Source organism: Telmatherina bonti (genome assembly GCF_933228915.1).
Source record: "Telmatherina bonti genome assembly, chromosome: 11".
NCBI classification, from domain to species: Eukaryota; Metazoa; Chordata; class Actinopteri; order Atheriniformes; family Telmatherinidae; genus Telmatherina; species Telmatherina bonti.
This window is the reverse complement of record NC_136629.1, coordinates 21324849-21341563: the sequence shown is the minus strand read 5'-3', so window position 1 is coordinate 21341563 and position 16715 is coordinate 21324849. Positions and strand designations below refer to the sequence as shown.

At 40.3% G+C, this 16715-nt stretch overlaps 1 protein-coding gene across 3 annotated transcripts in view; it reads right to left on the bottom strand.

Annotated features, from left to right (window-relative positions):
• The window catches only part of macrod2 (mono-ADP ribosylhydrolase 2), a 393923-nt gene that overhangs the window by 251380 nt on the left and 125828 nt on the right, over positions 1–16715 (bottom strand). For all 3 annotated transcript variants that reach the window (XM_079248912.1, XM_079248913.1, XM_079248914.1), the window contains exon 4: positions 15384–15413. In XM_079248912.1, the coding sequence (XP_079105038.1) occupies positions 15384–15413 (30 nt within the window). The remainder of the gene's footprint in view (positions 1–15383; positions 15414–16715) is intronic.

Genomic DNA, 16715 nt, shown 5'->3' with positions numbered 1-16715 from the left:
ATTTCTCTGTCACTCCCCCAAAAGACAGATCTGTAGAGCGAGAGAGTTCTTGTCTGAAGCTTATCGCTGTCTCAACCCAGCAGAGAGAAATTCTTTGCCGTTTGCTGAATACAAGTGTGATGGTGTGCGTTAGTGGCTCATCTGTGGCTGCACTTCCTCACCTGGCACTCAAGTGATTAGATTTCATATCCCAGCCTACAGCAGATAAACTCTATCTCCATCAACCAGACCCCTCAACATCAATCTGCCTCGCTGATGGCCTGTGTTGTGGCAGCAGGCTCATGACACGTTTTTACCACCCTCTTCATGCATATTACTAAAAACACTGATGTCCCACAAAGCCTTCCATTTAGATTTAGAAAACACACACACACACACACACACACACACACACATTTTATTGTAAAATTATGTGTGGCTATTTGACAGTGAAAATGATGAAAACCTAAAACCTCTTAAAGGAACAGCACCCTGTTGTGCATCCCCAGTCCTATCAGTGCCCCCTCCCTGCTGTAAGCCAGTTGTGTCATGATGCTAAAATCTCTGCATGAAGTGTTTCTACCACTTGATGGGACAAGGTGTGGTAGAACAGGAAGTGAAGAATAGAAAAGGACAGAGCAGGTCTGTTTATTTATTGTTCTCCTTTGGTTTAACAGCTCATGACCGCCTAGCTTTATTAAACTGGGCTTTGAGCACACACACAGCAGCACTAAAACTTCCTGATGGCTGAAGGGGGATCAATTCAAACTGCCGCCTGCAGGAATTACTGCAAAGTAATGGTGCTATCACACAGGTAGGTCTCGCAAGCATTACTGGTTAAATGGACCATTTAAATTCTTTAATCAACTGCAGTATTAACTGCATGAGAGGAGTGCTGTTCCGAACAGATATATGCAGGTTAAGACATTTTTAATGAATATCAAATGAGAAGTTAGCACAAAGCTGTCTCTAAAATGGTTACAAGGACAGAGGTAGAACATAAGTCAATATCAAAAAATAAGATGTTCAATATGTGTTGGGCTCACTTAGAGTATCACAGAAAATATTCAATACTACACTGAAGACAAAGAATTTTAAATAAACATTACTAAACAAATAATCAATACTTAACATCTGAGTAGTTTTCAGAAGCATTGGGCTTTCATATATGATGTGCCTTGTATAATCTTTGTCATCTGATTCTGTCTTTTAGTTTTTCTGTTTAGTTTGTAACTGTAATCTACTATTTATATTTAGAGCAGAGTTTACTTGTATCACTCTACAGAAAAATCCCATTGCATTGAATATTTTTTTTATAAATGAAAAAGACATTCAGGTCAAAAGTTTGTTGAAAATAATATGAATAAGTGTCAGCATTACTTTGTATAGACTTTGTCTAAATATTTTAAAGAAAACCTCACAATGTAAAATATAAACCACATGTAAGATTAAGAAAAGTAAGCTTTTTTCTTCTTGATTAATTTACTCTTACATAAATAATGTTTCTATTAAAATCTGTGCATCTTGAAATGACAATGGCTGAAAGTTGAACTACATGTAATTCAACAATTTGTTTTTAATTTATCCCTATGGTCCATTCCCTGCTGGATAACCACTACATGACTAAACAAGATATAAGGGCTGTCTATGCTGACCATCAGGGATTTTTCAATAATAAAATGTAAACAATGGTAATGTCGGAATCCAGGAAAGAAAGATCCAAACTTAGTCTGATTTAAAACCAATCCTTAAAAAGTGGGAAAGACCAGATTGTTAAACTTGCATATGTGTTGATGGTTGGGTTCACTGTGTCACCACTTCCCCATTTGTTTGTTGACAGCATGGTCCCTTTGACCCCCCACCGCTGCTGTAAATTGTGTTTCGTGGCTTGAAGGTTACAGAGAAAGGCTTGTGTTTGGTGAGGAGGCCAGATTAGAGCTCATCAGTCGTGGTGTATGAGATCCCTGCACTGACCCCAGGGGCAAAAAGCCAAGCTGCTTTCACACTGCAGTACACAGGGACCCAATTGAGCCTATAGCAGCATATTGTCACCACTCAACCAAAAGAAAAGACTGCAAATTGCCAAGTCAGGAACTTTGGCCCCCATGACAGTTTAATACAAAGTCTTTTGTCTTTAATTTTGCCTTCTAATATAAAATGGTAATGTTTGGTGCCACGGAATTCTCGCTTCAAAACCAGAACAATCAAATCTAACGTAGGCATTTGTGTGGGTGTACACTTCAAAAGATTTCATTTGCACAAGCTTGAACTGTAATATATTTGCATCTGATGAAAATGTATACATAGCCAAGCTTAAACAGGTCAAACATAGAGGCACATGAGACTCCACACATGTGCAAGAAAAGAAACAGATAAAAACTAAGAGCCAATGCAAAAATCATGAATTTTCTTATCTTAACAACACAGACAGTTGTTCTAAAAGAACCCACTGAAATGCTCTGCAGGTGAAATACTGTGGCATTCATCAACAATATCCTTGTTGAATCTGCTACAACTGAGCTGCACACAGAACCAAACCATCAATACCTTTAGGAGATTTGGTCAATTATTTCTTGCTTAACGGTGTTACCTTGTAGACGTCAGCAATTTAAAAGCCTTTAAATGGTCGCGCATCATTAAGGTGGATTTTCAGTTCAATCAGTCATGCAGAGGTAATGTGGCATTGTTGTCTTTGTGATACTGGGTGACGCAAAGACTAACAAGCTTCTGGAGTAAGCTGCAGGTGAGACATCTGAAATGTGGCCAGTCCTCAATATGCTGCACAGGACTTGCATAAAAGCAGGCGCATGCACCATGAATATGAAATTTTACTGAAAATATGGAGAATATCTTTATCCCCACAAACTCACAGGTGGCCTGTTCTGGACGTAAAATGACCCCTCCAAAGTGTAGTGAGCTTTGAGGCCAAATTAATGCAGTGTTAGTATGCACATTGTTTTCTCCATTAGCTCTGTTGGCATCCTCACAAAAAATTAGAATGTTTCTAATCAGCATGATAGCCATCATCCACAGCAGCAATAAAAGCACCGAGATCTCTCAGGAATGTTAAAACGCTCCAGTAAAATAAAATGCATGATTTAATGACCATCTGTTAAGTGTCAGCGCAGACCTTGATACGACTTGCTTTGTGAATGATCAAAAGCAGCGTGCACGTCGAGAGCGCTTCACCTCAGGAAGTACACCAAAAAATTAATAAGCAGCCGCAGCACATATCCTTTTTTCATGCAAGTTTGGGTTTTTTCTAACTTGTGCCTTTGTTATCACATGTTAGGGAGATGGAGAGTAAATGTTAAAATACACAACAGTCTGACCCGAAAAGATTTAACATCAACAAACTTCAAAGTTTTAAATCCATTTGTCAAACAGACCAGTGGAATTATTTAAAGGAGCAGTGGGACAGAAAGATATGTCCATCTTTCTTTTGCTATAGTCCTGCCATTGGTTGCATTTGTTTATAGCCCTCCTGAGTTGCTTTAGGAGACCGTGTTGGCGTGGAGGGATGGATGCCAAATGACCAATCAGCACTTAAAAGAAGCATACTGATGTTCTCAGACAGACATTTCAAAACACTCCGCTCTTATCTCTTCAAGGCTCAGTAAATAAAACATTTACCAGCTGAGCCACAGTCAGGCTTGCAAAGGGAGGCTGTAGGTTTCCTGCCTCAGCCAAGAATAACACAGAACCCACATGAGACACTCTCACATATAACCAGACGACAGATACAAACTCGTAGGGATGCCCTGATCCTATCTCAAGTACTGCGTTGGGGTCCTAATCAAGGTATTTTTGATTCATCTTTACTGGTGTCACGCTTAAATATTGTGGGTGGACATTATTAACATCTGTTGTGTGGAACTATTTCTTAACCAAAAACAAGCTTGTGCTAACAGCTACTTGTAATGTCTGTATAATCCCACCATTCTGCAAGCCGGAGGTGATAAGAGCTTCATCACCAACATGATTGAACACCTAAAAAGAAGACATTTCAATGGATGCAGTGACTTCACTCATTAAACTGAAAAAACGCCAAAGTTGGTCTTTATTTTGACGCAGAAATGGTCAATTCTGCCTTTAACTGACTAACTGAAAGCTGTCATAATGAAAGCTGACTTCAGCATCATCAACAACACAAAACGGAGGAAAAGTTTTAAGGGAGAAAACAAGTTACAGCAGTACAGCAATGAGGAGGGAAAGATTAAAGAAAGAGTGACTGAACTTAATAACAGGCTTTTGATATGTGGAGCCATTGAACATCACTCTTTCTCAATATTACACATATCACACAGCATCAACCATGCTTCACAAAAGGTGTTGCCCATCATCTACAAGTATGATCTAACTCAACTTGTGTTGACTCAAGTTGAGTCAAGTCATTTTTCTTAGTTGAATGTATGATCCCAGTACACACTGAACTGATTCCTTATTTCATGTAAAATGGACGGCCTGCAGTTTTTGTTCTATAGAGCAGAGTGTGTAAAGCAGACAACGGAAGAGAAGCTAAACCAGAGAGAAACTGATGATCACCAAGTCAATGTCATTCTGTGTGATAATGCAAGAAATATGGAAAAATGCTAAATAAATTACAAGCCCTTGGTTTTGTTTTTTTTTGTTTTATTACGGAACTGCAAAGATGCAAAGGTGTCCAGCATACATACATGTACTTATGCCTTATAGTCCCAACTGTGGGCAGTACAAGAATGCAAATATGAGATTGAAACTGTGTGAAGAGATGTTTAATCTTAAGTGTCTTGGGTCAATATCAAAGGGGAAACTATTTTGATCAAGACATCCCAAATAACTTGTCATGTACAATCAAATCAGATAGGGTTGACAGTACAAACACACCACTGGTTTATTGCTCATGCTTCAGAAGCTTAACATACACCATGACAAATGTCAGGTGGGCTGCAAAGCAAAAAGATGCAAACATTCAGTACTGCAATGCTAAACTAATTTACATACACATAATCCTTGGGCTGACTACACTATTGATGCCCTGCTCGGTACTCTTTACTTTCTGTTTTTCTGTCTTTTCTCCCATGTTTTGCTAATAATTTTTCATTTTTTTCACTGCCTGCTTGTCAGTAAGACTCTTTGCAGAGTTTAGCATGCTGGGGGGACACATGTCCACCCCAAACACCACAGAACAAATTCGCTACTTTGTTAATGTTCACAGCTCATTTGGCCCGATCCGTGTTTTGGCATTCTGTTATTGTCACGCTCAGTGAGGCTGCCCACCAAGGGGGAGAAACACATTCCAGGGGCTGTCAGCTGAGGCTTGCATTTGTTCTCTATCTTACAAAATTTCCTTCAGGCTTACTATTTTATGTAGAACATGGTGTATAAAAACAGCCACTGTGGCATTTGTTCCTAATCCGTGGTGCCTTGCCAGTATGTTTCCAAAATGTCCAAGTAAAGCTTTAAACAATTGACAGGGGATGACGTGATATATAAGGAAGTGATGGTAAAAGTACCGGCAAAGTGCTATCAAGGTCAAATGTCCCTTGTTTACTTCTATCCCACCCACATCTTGACTTTTCACGGGGGTCGGAGACACACACACACACACACACACTTGAGACACAATCAGCACTACAGCTGTGTGTGCTTTGCTGTGCCTCCACCTCCGACATGTATACAGACTCAATTATATTAGAGCTGCCACCCCCTGACTCAAAACACTCTGATGATTGAAGAGGCTCGAGAAAGTGTCAGCGTGGAGTTGATCAGTTGCAGAACCGTAGATATTGAAAGAAAAAGATCAGTTTTTTTTGAGCAGTTTCACAGGTGGAGCTGGCTGGTGGTGGGAGCTGCCCAGCTGGCCTCGACGGCTGAATCTCCCATCGCGAGCAGCAGTCAGTCCACCAACTAACTGTCAACACAAAAGCTCCTTATGGTATTGAGACGTTGCATCTAGGCTAGGACTAGAGTCAGTAGAGAAGATTTCTTTCTCTCACTGTTTGATGAAGTATTTATTTTTGCTGCACATGGGAGGGACAGAACAAACTGACTGGCAAGAAGTGTGTTTACCAGAGACTTAGAAAACATTCCTGATGATACTGGACAGTCGGTGCGACAGTAAAGCGCCAGCAAAAAGCTTAATTAGAGCTCTCTGAAAACAATGTCTTGATACCACCCCCTGTAATGCCCATGCCCATTATTACTGCTAAGTATGCTCCTCCATCAATTATGGCATGTGCTAATGTGAGTCTCACAGTAGAGAGCCAACATGTTTCAGTGGGCTCAAATAGCTTTGCTGCACTCTCCCACTCAGAAATTAATCTTCTTCACAGCAGATATGTCTGCACATGCTCAACACAGAAAGGAACAAATACATTAGTATTAATTGCTTTGTGTATACCAAAATCTGAAATCTCACTTAAAAAGTTTGATCGCTAAATGAGGACCTGTTTTCCTTTTCCAGTGTGTTTTTAATGGAAAAAGCCAGAAGACGTTACACCAACTGCACTCCCCCACTATTACCCACTTTGTCTGATATCTGTTGTCCACCTCCACCACACCCTTTTCCCTGTGTACCCCTCTGTCATTCTCCACATCACCTTCTTCCTTCCTCTCTCAGTGCTCTTAACCCTTCTCTCTGTTCAGTAATCTTTCTTCTCTTTCCACCTTTACGAGGGATTCTCTGGCTCTCCTCATAGATCTGTCGACACACACAAACTGCAGCTGCAGTGTGTGGGTGATAATGAAGTGTTTGGGAAAAGAGGATTAGGTGGAGTGGCGGGCATCATCTCCGTGGTATAAACGCTCATCTCTCCCTAAGGAAGGACACATGGAGCGTCTTTCACCTCAGTCCGACTGCCTGTCTCAGTGTCACACTCAGCTAGCATACTGGGATAGCTGCTGTAGTTCTCAGGAGGCAATAGTGAGAGAGAGTTAACACAACGACAAGCCCTGCTCCTAGGGGACACTTGGTGTTTCATCCTCTGACACCCGTCTGTTTATTCTGCACAGTCAGGCAGAGATGGGCATAACAGGCTCTGGGAAAGTGAAGATCTTCACCAAGGGAACTGGCAGATATAAAGAGAAATATAGATAGAGAGTTAGAGAAAGAGACCGAGGATGCGAAGCTCCTCCTCTTCCCTGTGGTCTGACAAAAAAAAAAAAAAAAAAAAAAGATGACAGCTTTCCTCTGGAGTTTGCTCTGCCGTCCCAAGGCTGAAACACCCCCCCCCATGTAGGCGACTGGCCTGTCAGACACAGCTAACTAGGCTGCCCCATGAGAGATGCAGAAAGCTTGACAGTTTGTTACTAGTTGGCAAAAGGCCATTGTAACAGGTCAGTCGCTGCACAGAAAGTGTCAGAGAAATGCCACTAATCAGCCACCAACAGCAACTTTAGAAAAGTTGACGTGAACCGGCTTCTTTTGCTTATACCGCTAATTAAATGAACCATTATAATAGTGCTGTCACACATAAACTAAACATCTATTTACAACTCCAGCAGGACCGTAAAGAGTATGGGCCTTTTGTACTTTACAAGTCATTGTAGTTAGTGGACATGCAGAGTTTCGGCAACTTTACATGTGTAAATTATACATGTCTCTACTGGAGGTCTGATTGACAGAAAGTCGTGTCTTCTTGATACACAATGCAATTATTTAGAGTCTAAGAAATGTATTTGATAATAATGGTTTATGATTGATATATAGATCAGCTATTTCTGATTTATTAGCAAGCATGCACCTTTAAGCTACCAGAGCCTCATGTAAAGTCCTTGTACCTTGATTGTGGTGACTACAGTTTGGGATCGGGCTGTAAAGAATTGTCCCTGTCTGTCAGATTCCATCACTCCATTGTGCATTGCTCGGGGACCAAAACTGACCACTGAGTCAACTGACAAGACAGCTCAGCATCCATTTATCTCTGAATGGGAGTCCCACACACACACACAAAATCCAGACAGATACACAATCATGTCAACAAATATTGGCACAATTACATCCACGCTCATACATACTGTCATAAAAACGCACAGGAGTAAAGGATGTATAGGTAATCCACAAAGACACATGCATGCAAAAGAAAATAAACGGTGCAGTGAAGTGTGTGCAGGATCCACCAAAAACCAGTCACAAACAGAGCCTGTGCAGGATATAAATGTGCTCCGACACTGGGCTTGGTAAAGCATTGTATTGTCTAAAATCGTATCAACTGACCCAGAAATACTGGTGCACTAGAGGAACTCTGGGGGGTACAGGAGGAGGTCAGATGTGAGGCAATTTGAAGAAAAAAAGAAAAGAAAAAAAGACAAATTGACACCTTCTTGTCCACTTTTCCAGTCCTTTAGTTGTCATAGTTGTTGTGTACACTGGGGGCTGACATAATAAAGATCTAACTGAATAAAAGCAAATGATTTACAAAATGGTCCAAGTATACGTGATGTGGAATCTCAAAAACATCCCTCTTCCTCCCAGAGATAGTAATAAAAGGAGCACAAAACAGAGAAAGAGAGGCTGCAGAGGTCAAACACAAAATAAAACAAACAGCTGCAATGTGTTTACAGAGGCAACCCTGAGGGAAGCAGAGGACCTGACTGCAATATCATATATTTATTTGATTCAGAGAATTTAGGACAGCTCGCTGCATGCTTGTGTTTCCTTTAAAACATGGCACATGCAAAAAAAGAGAAATGTACATTTAAAACAATTTTAAAGACAGAGAAAACTGATAATGTATTTGTTTTATTGTCATCTTTGCACACTTTATACCTACCCACGACTGAAAAGCAAAATTATAAACCATTTAATGACTGGTTATGCTGGTATATCAAACCAATAGATTATAGAGGGATAAAGCATTTTACCATAAATGACCCTATAGACAGTGACTCTGATACTGCCTGAACGCTCTAAAAGAATAACAAAGTAAATGTGAATGTCAGAGGAGAAACAAGACTTTATGTAAGTACATCTCTGCGTGGTCCTGGCTAGCTCCAGAAAGCTCGCTCCACCAGTCACACAGCACAAGCTCCATACAGTTTGATGTGCAGATATGTGCGCTGTTTAAAGTTAGACCCTTTTCCTCACCCACACTGCAGTGCCAGAGATCAAGCGATGCCATCAACTAGCTAATGACATGACTGCTGCAGGCAACAGCCGGCAGCCTGACTTATACATGGGGACAGAGATGAATGATTCATAGGCAAAGAGAAGGATACCGGCACACATAGCAGCTATGTGCCCCCTCTTGCTCACACTTATTCATAGATACATACCTCTCCATAAACTCCTTGGAACATTCCCTGATGTCTCATAAAGTAAGCTTGACACAACTGACCAGTCTTGCGAAGGCTTCGCTTGATGGCTGTGTGCCTTTTTTCTGTCCCTCCTTTAACTGTTCTTTACACTGTTCCTGCATCCTTCTATTACCCAGTGACTACCTGGCCATTTCTTGTTCCCTTCCTATTATAATGTAATTCTAATCCTAAATATGGAAGCCACTGTTGTGGGATAAAATGAATGGCCAAATCATTCTGCATCAATTAGTCCATCCATCACTGCTGATTGGAGAGGGGTGAAGGGGTACGTTCATGGTGACTGTTCTATGTGGCAGCAGGAGGAGAGAGAGAGAGAGAGAGAGAGAGAGATGGGACAAGGGCTTTCACACAGAAATGCAGTTTTCATCATTATTATTGTACACCTAACTTCAATCCCGCAGATGACCTTGTCCTGCTAATTTCAGAGGATTTCTATCCATATTATATACTATCTCTGGAGAAAATGGGGTCTGACATAAAGGGGGTGCTTCCTACATGATCATTATTGCAATGGAATGACTGATGCCACCCTGCAGCCATTGGGCAAGAAGCTCAATGCGCCCGATCAACTGTATTTGCAACAATGATCTTCTAAATCATTTTTCTCTGAACTAACTTTTTTGTTCATAGAAACATAATTTACTTCCCAGATATCCAATTTAATACGTTTAATAAATCCAATACTTAAATGCCAACACGCATTTGGGGATTGTAGGGTTAAGCTGTTTTCTAACTTTGCTAAGGAAGCACTTTTTGTATCATTTGCTGCATAAATATCACTGACTCAAATCAATTCAGTAGGGTTTCCACATATTTGGATGGTGAAACTAAAAGCAAAGAGCATAGCAGCAGAGTGTGCATGTACAACCCTTTTATAACGGTGACATGGCGAATGAGAGGTAGGCGCATTTATAAAAACTATTTCCTTTGATCACACAAACTGAAAGAGAATAAATGTGTTTATATTGTGTGTTTTGTTTTGTTTTTTTTAAAGCAAAACTAATCTCAAAGAGGAGGACAGACACACATTCATACCAATGCCCCTCAAACACACTTTAAAAGAATATGGAGCATTTTAGTTTAAATACAAGCTGGGGGGAGAGCAGAGTGTAACTAACTCCTTGCTAAACACGAGGAGATAAGTAAATCTCAAGGGGATCCTGCTGACTGAAGAATCTTTGCATTCAATTTATCATTCTACATTATTTAGGCTACTCTGTGGGGAAATTCGCTCTCCTTGTCATAAGTTATGCTAATGGCTGTTACTACCATCTGTGAACTGAGGACCATCAGTCTGAAAAAAAAAGCAATCTATGACTTGAGAGAACAATATTTCACTTTTGAAGGATCAGTTTGTGGGGCATCCAGGGAGAAGTGTAACGCACATAAGGCCATCTAACCCAGACTGTCACACAACACCCTCCAGTATCTCGACCTACACTCCCTCCCCCAGCGCAAAGCACCGTGCCCTGGTCCCCTCTGATCTACTCAATAAACAAGCCTCAGGCAGGGCCTAGACCAAGGATAATGGTTCACCTGGAGGTGACAGGAAAAGAAAACAGAGCTCTTTGCATAACGGATGGAGATGGAGATAAGCACTATGAAGCACTTAGGAATCCTGATAAAGGATTATCCAAACATGTCCGAAACTGAATCCATTCTTTTCAAGGCATACTGGAGAACTGCGTGTTGCAGTCAGAGCCAGTCCTGCAGTTGCTCTGCTGAACATGCACTGCTGATGCCGTGTTTCTCTGGATAAATTTAACAGCCTCTCACATTTTGTGTTAACTAGGACTCTACAGCTAGGAGCAAAGATACATCCCATCCCTAGATATTTGCACATCATTTTGTTAGGAGAGAGAGCATTGCGCCGTCATGACATTGCGAGTCTACCTTCCATGACGTGCATCTGTAAAGTAGCACAAAGGCCCACAAGAGAACCACCACAGCAACGCATAACAACAAAACGCATAATAAACCTCAATGTGCTGGCACTTGTCATGACTAACAACGCAATTTAGAAAACTCATAGAGAGCAAAAGGCTCACAGTGCAGTAGACTATGTTATGTAAGCAATGACAAAGGCTGGTTGAGTTCATGGAGCGTTAGCAGCCTGTGGCTAAATTATCTAGAGTCAGAACATTAAAAAAAAAAAAACAACAACCGTGCATGTGTCCTGCTGCTTGAATGAAGCAGAAAAAGGAGACCCGACCTGAGAAGAACGATTTGTTTGGGTGGTCTGGTTCAAGCCTAGTGCTAAATGGCCAGCAGTTCTGGTTAGAATGCTAATGAGGCAATTCCCCTCCTGGATGGAGACATCAAAAGCATGGGGAGCTCCCTCTCCCTGGCTACACAGGGCTTCATGGTATCATTACATGGCCCAGTGTGTGCTTGAACGCTTGTGTTTGTGTGCACGTGAAAGAGAGACAAATAGAAGGAAAGGCAGGATAGACAACATGATGTTTACATTAGGTCTGTACTTTTGGGACTGTGCCAGCATCCAGCCATGCTGTGACACACATCACATGGCCAACCTGGTACTATTCATAATTACCCTCTATTCACAGAGGCCTCATTTAGTGTGCTATTATCAGAGATCATTGTTATTTCCCTCTATGTACGTTTGGAATCCCAGTGAGACCAACATGTCTAACGCAGATAACAGTACTATTTTGGTTGACCCCATTGTGTACATAATACTGAGGGTGTGCAGCCCAGAGAGAATTCCCATCAGTGGTTTCTAAGGATTTAATAGAGCATCGGGGCATAAAAATTTGTTCTTCTGACTTTTCTGTCTTCACAACTAATACGAGAAATATTATAATGCATTTTCTGGAAAGTGAGGGAGGAAAAACTCAACTGCACTTGCTTCATTTATCACATTTCCGCATCCTTTTTTCCTTTTTTAAACAAGCAATTTTTTGGCTGCGAGCCCGTTTTGATGAGACCACAGATTTAACAACAAAAGCTGGTAAAAAAAATCTTTTTCTGCTAAGAATTAACATATAGAAGGTTTTGTTTTTCTTTCAGTTCCACAAACACAGCAAAGGTGCTAAACTGTTTTACATAATGTAAAGGCCCACCTCCAGAGCTAAGAACAAAACAAAAAAAAAAAAAAAAAAGCACAGCTCAGGTGTGTGAGGCCAGCATGATGGATCATCCTGTTGTAAAGCTGGCCCTCTACAGAGCCCAAGAAGACAGCTGGGAGATAAGGAGGGCCCTATATGAGAGCACATCTCCTCTCCATATCGATCCTCACCGCCACCGTGGCAGGAGGTCTTCACATGCCAAGTCACAGATAGCGGTGGGCAGGGCGACGGAGAGAACAGCTTTGCACGTTTAGCAGCCACCTTTGAGTGATAAAGACTGGAAGATAAAACATTGAAGACAAACGGTGTAGAGCTATATTTAAGAGGGGGAATAACATTTTCAGTTCCATGAAGATATCTATGATATCACTAGTTCTGATCATCATTCCTTATGATGATAAAACAAAATAAGGCAAACTCAGAAATACACATATGAAAACCAATAAAATTCTGAAGTTGCAGGCGGACTTGTTGGGGTCATTATTCACACATGAAATGTGAGTTTTAGCATTTTAGTTAATTGACCTTGTATCTTGTGCCACAAACTTGGCAGGAATAGCATCGCTGGAAGTCAATTAAGGATGAAAAGAGGCTTTGCTCTGAAAAAAAAAGAGAGAAAAAAGAAGACCCTCGCTACAATTAGAATTCCTCTGGAGTTAATAACCACAGCTGCAGGTCACAATCAACTGAAATCTTTTTCTTTTTTTTTTTTTTTTTTGCAAAGTGTGACATTAATTGACACATGAGATATTACGTTCCACTGTTGACAGCCACAAATTCAACAAAATCCTTTGCTGCTGCTGTTTTGAAACACAGTAATCAACAACCCTCAAACACCTTTTATTACTTGAAGTGGATCAATCAACCGCGCTGAGATTTGAAGAACTGTAAAAAAAAGGTGATTTGTCACAAAGCAACTATAATGAGAATATAATAGAAAAGAAAATAGCTTCTTGTGTTTCTCTCTGTTCGTGGCAAATCAATATTGAGAGTTGACTGCAGCTGAGACAGACACCAATCAGGAGGTCCGCATACCCCGCTTTACAGAGTCTGGCTTGGTAATGGAGATGTATGTTTGTGACCTCTGCTCTCAATCACAAAAAATCTTAAAATGGATATATGCGGAGGGTCTCTCCATGTCACTGATAGATAGGGATTCCACACTGCATTGCAGTCTTAGCCATGTATCAGGCGAGATAAGGGCCACTCCAAGGTACATGATTAGATGTGAACTACTTCATGTGCAGCGTAATGGACAGCGTGTGCACTGAGCAGAAAATACACTGAGGCTCTCATGGTGCTTTTTGCCAGTCATTTGCCTCTCACGTCTCACATTTGCAATGTTGGAAAGCTTAAACACAAATTGAATGGTGTTGTCACAAAGTGTACAAAATATGTTTAATTGCTTTTTGTAGCTTGTTTTTAAAAATATATTTATGTGTCTCTCTGAGAGAGAGATGTGAAAGCACTCTTTCACATCATGACCACAATATATAAACATATCCTGAGTAATGCAGGTCCTACCCACATGCACACAACATAGCTAGCTAATATTTGCCCCACCAAAAGCTAAACAGAGCTTAAAGGTGATCTAGGAAACTATGAGAGAAAGATTAATGCAGAAAAATGATTTTATAGATATGCCGAGCAGACAAAGCACCAGGATCTTTTGTCCTTCTGAGGATCGTACAGTGCAATCACACAGTTAGACATATTGGAAGTGACAGAAACACGCCGTGTGTTCACATGGGAGTTTTAATTCCTCTTTAATTCTGAATAAAAGTTAATTCTGCTTTAAACTGATGAAAAACGACCACGTAAACACTTAATTCATAATGCAAATTTCTATACGGAATTAAACTTAATTCCGTTCTAAGTTGCTGGTTTGTTCACATTTTAATTCAGACTATTTAATTCCTCTGTCATGTAAACCTTCATTCTGTTCCAAGTTAACTCCGGTTGTTCTGCGCATGCTGTTACCTTGTTCTGTCCAGATGATGCGCGTTGTTTTGTCTCCTGTGTTCGGTGCTCTATCATTTTATTCTCTTTCTCAGTTGCTGCAAAAAGTGAAGTAGTATGTTCTTGTTGAGCTGCTACTTCAAAATTATAATAAAAATAGCGGTGAAACTGGTACTTATTACGTAGTTTTTACAAGTTACGACTGAAAAGACAAGAAGCTGAGAGCCAATTTTGTTTTTTTTTTTCCCCGGTATACATCATACGTCTGTCCAATCAGAACCCTTCCCAACCTGCCACTCTAAAGAGGAATTAAGTGAGGACGTGTTTCATGTAAACCTTCATTCGGAATTATAATTTTCATGTAAACTCGTAGAAGAATACATTCATTCAGAATTATTTAATTCCGGATTATTAATTCCGAATTAAAAACATCATGTAACCATTCCCACTAATGGATAAACAGACAGGACTAAAGCAGTTGTCTTAATCTTCATCAAACCATCCCCTAATATGAGAAAAAAAAAAAGTCAAGTGGGTTAGAAATTAACATACCTCATGCAACCAAAAACAGAAGAAGAGGAAAACAGGGGCATCGGGGGGGCATTTTACCTCAAGCTTATTTGCTGTGGTGAAGAATTATTATTTCAATCATGTCACTGCAAAAATTCCCAGAGAAGAGGGACAGTACGGATCTGACAGTACGATTCAACCGGAGTTCCCCCCCCCCCACCCATCATTCCCACACCACAGCCTGCTGCCTCGGATTTTCTCCATTGCTTTGATGATAATGTTCTTCGGCAGGCTGCTAAAGTAATGGCCACCTCTCAGTGCGGCACAGTGCATGGCTGCTCAGCAACACGCTGGCATTTTGCTCTTACATTAAGTTAAGTTAAACACAGATACTTTAACCAAAATAGACACAAAAGTCAATGGCAAGCCAAGGAATGAACTGCATAGAAGTTATGTGGCGGATCTCATTGAAATTATTAAATACCATGGGAGCAATCAATTAAAAATAAAGAAATAAATAAAGACAAGTTAACAAGAATATTCACTCACCTCCCCCTCCTCCTTGGAGACTGGAGTTTGCTGAAGAGAGAAAGAGAAAAAAAAAGTCAGTATCTCAAAAATTATGTAAATATGTTTATTTTAAATTCCAGCTGTATTTGCCAACTTTCATTTGGATTAGTAACCGCATTGCAGTAATGTTTAAACACATTCATACATTTTACCATGTTCTTGATCCAATGTGTAGATGAAGTCATCTAACTACAGACTCCTGTAGCGTTATCCCACAGTAGAACAGATTAATCAGGAAAAGGCTAAATGAGCAGAAATGCTTTAGGTGGGACTGAGCAAAGTTTGAAAGTAACTTGAAACATTTTGTAGTGATGCTACTTTCTCAGTTCAACCTGTGATCAACACTACAGCAGCTGTGTCTAGCAGAACAAAAGTTAGCATTAGGATGAAAGCTGCCGACAACAGCAGCCATCTGAGGATTTATCACATCTCCAACAGACAAAAGTGTTTTTTTTTTCCTCCCCTGAACTCTTTAGCAAGTTGGCAGCTAATGTGTTGTTCAATCAGCAGTTCATTTCAGTTGCTTTTTTATTTGTTATTTTGTTTGGGAGGTTGGTTGGGGGGCAAATTACTATTGTGCTTAATAAAACATGCAATTCACTAAAAGCAATTACCAGCTGGCTGTAGCTGGAGACATTCATATTTACATTTTTATTAAGGCAATACCTTAGTAATAACGCAACAGCTAAGAGATCTTACAATACAATGTTTATGGTGTTTAAATCAATAGAAACATACTGACAGAATGGTACACAGCAGCACACTTTTAATGATTTTCAGTCTGAGCTGAAGCATACCATCATCAGCAATGAACACTGCCAAATTAAATACATACTATATCATAAAAAAGAGAAAAAAATTACAATGAACATGAGGTATCAGTGAGAGCAATTGATCACAGCTTAGGTCATGGCTTCATGGTGGAAGTGACTCCTGGCGTTTACATAGCTTCCACGTGTTTCTGTGGAGCCATTATGGCTGTGCATTGTTCTCTTTTGAGCACCACACATGAGTGGGCTTGACAAAAAAAAAAAAAAAAAGAAAAAAAAAAACTCTCCTACTGCAGATTTTATTTCATCAAAGGGCTTTTGTTGTGCATTAGTGTGTTTGTGCACACATACAGTATGAGAACAACACGCACAAACAAAAAAACAGCAACCCAAACAGGGGTGTACTGACAATTCACTGTCATGTTTACAATAGCACCTCTCCAGGATTTTCTGTGATGAAAAAAGACACTCGTGTTCCCACAGCTTTTGTTTAGCTCTGGAATCTGTCAGCTATCAACACAAAGCACTAAACTCAAATGTG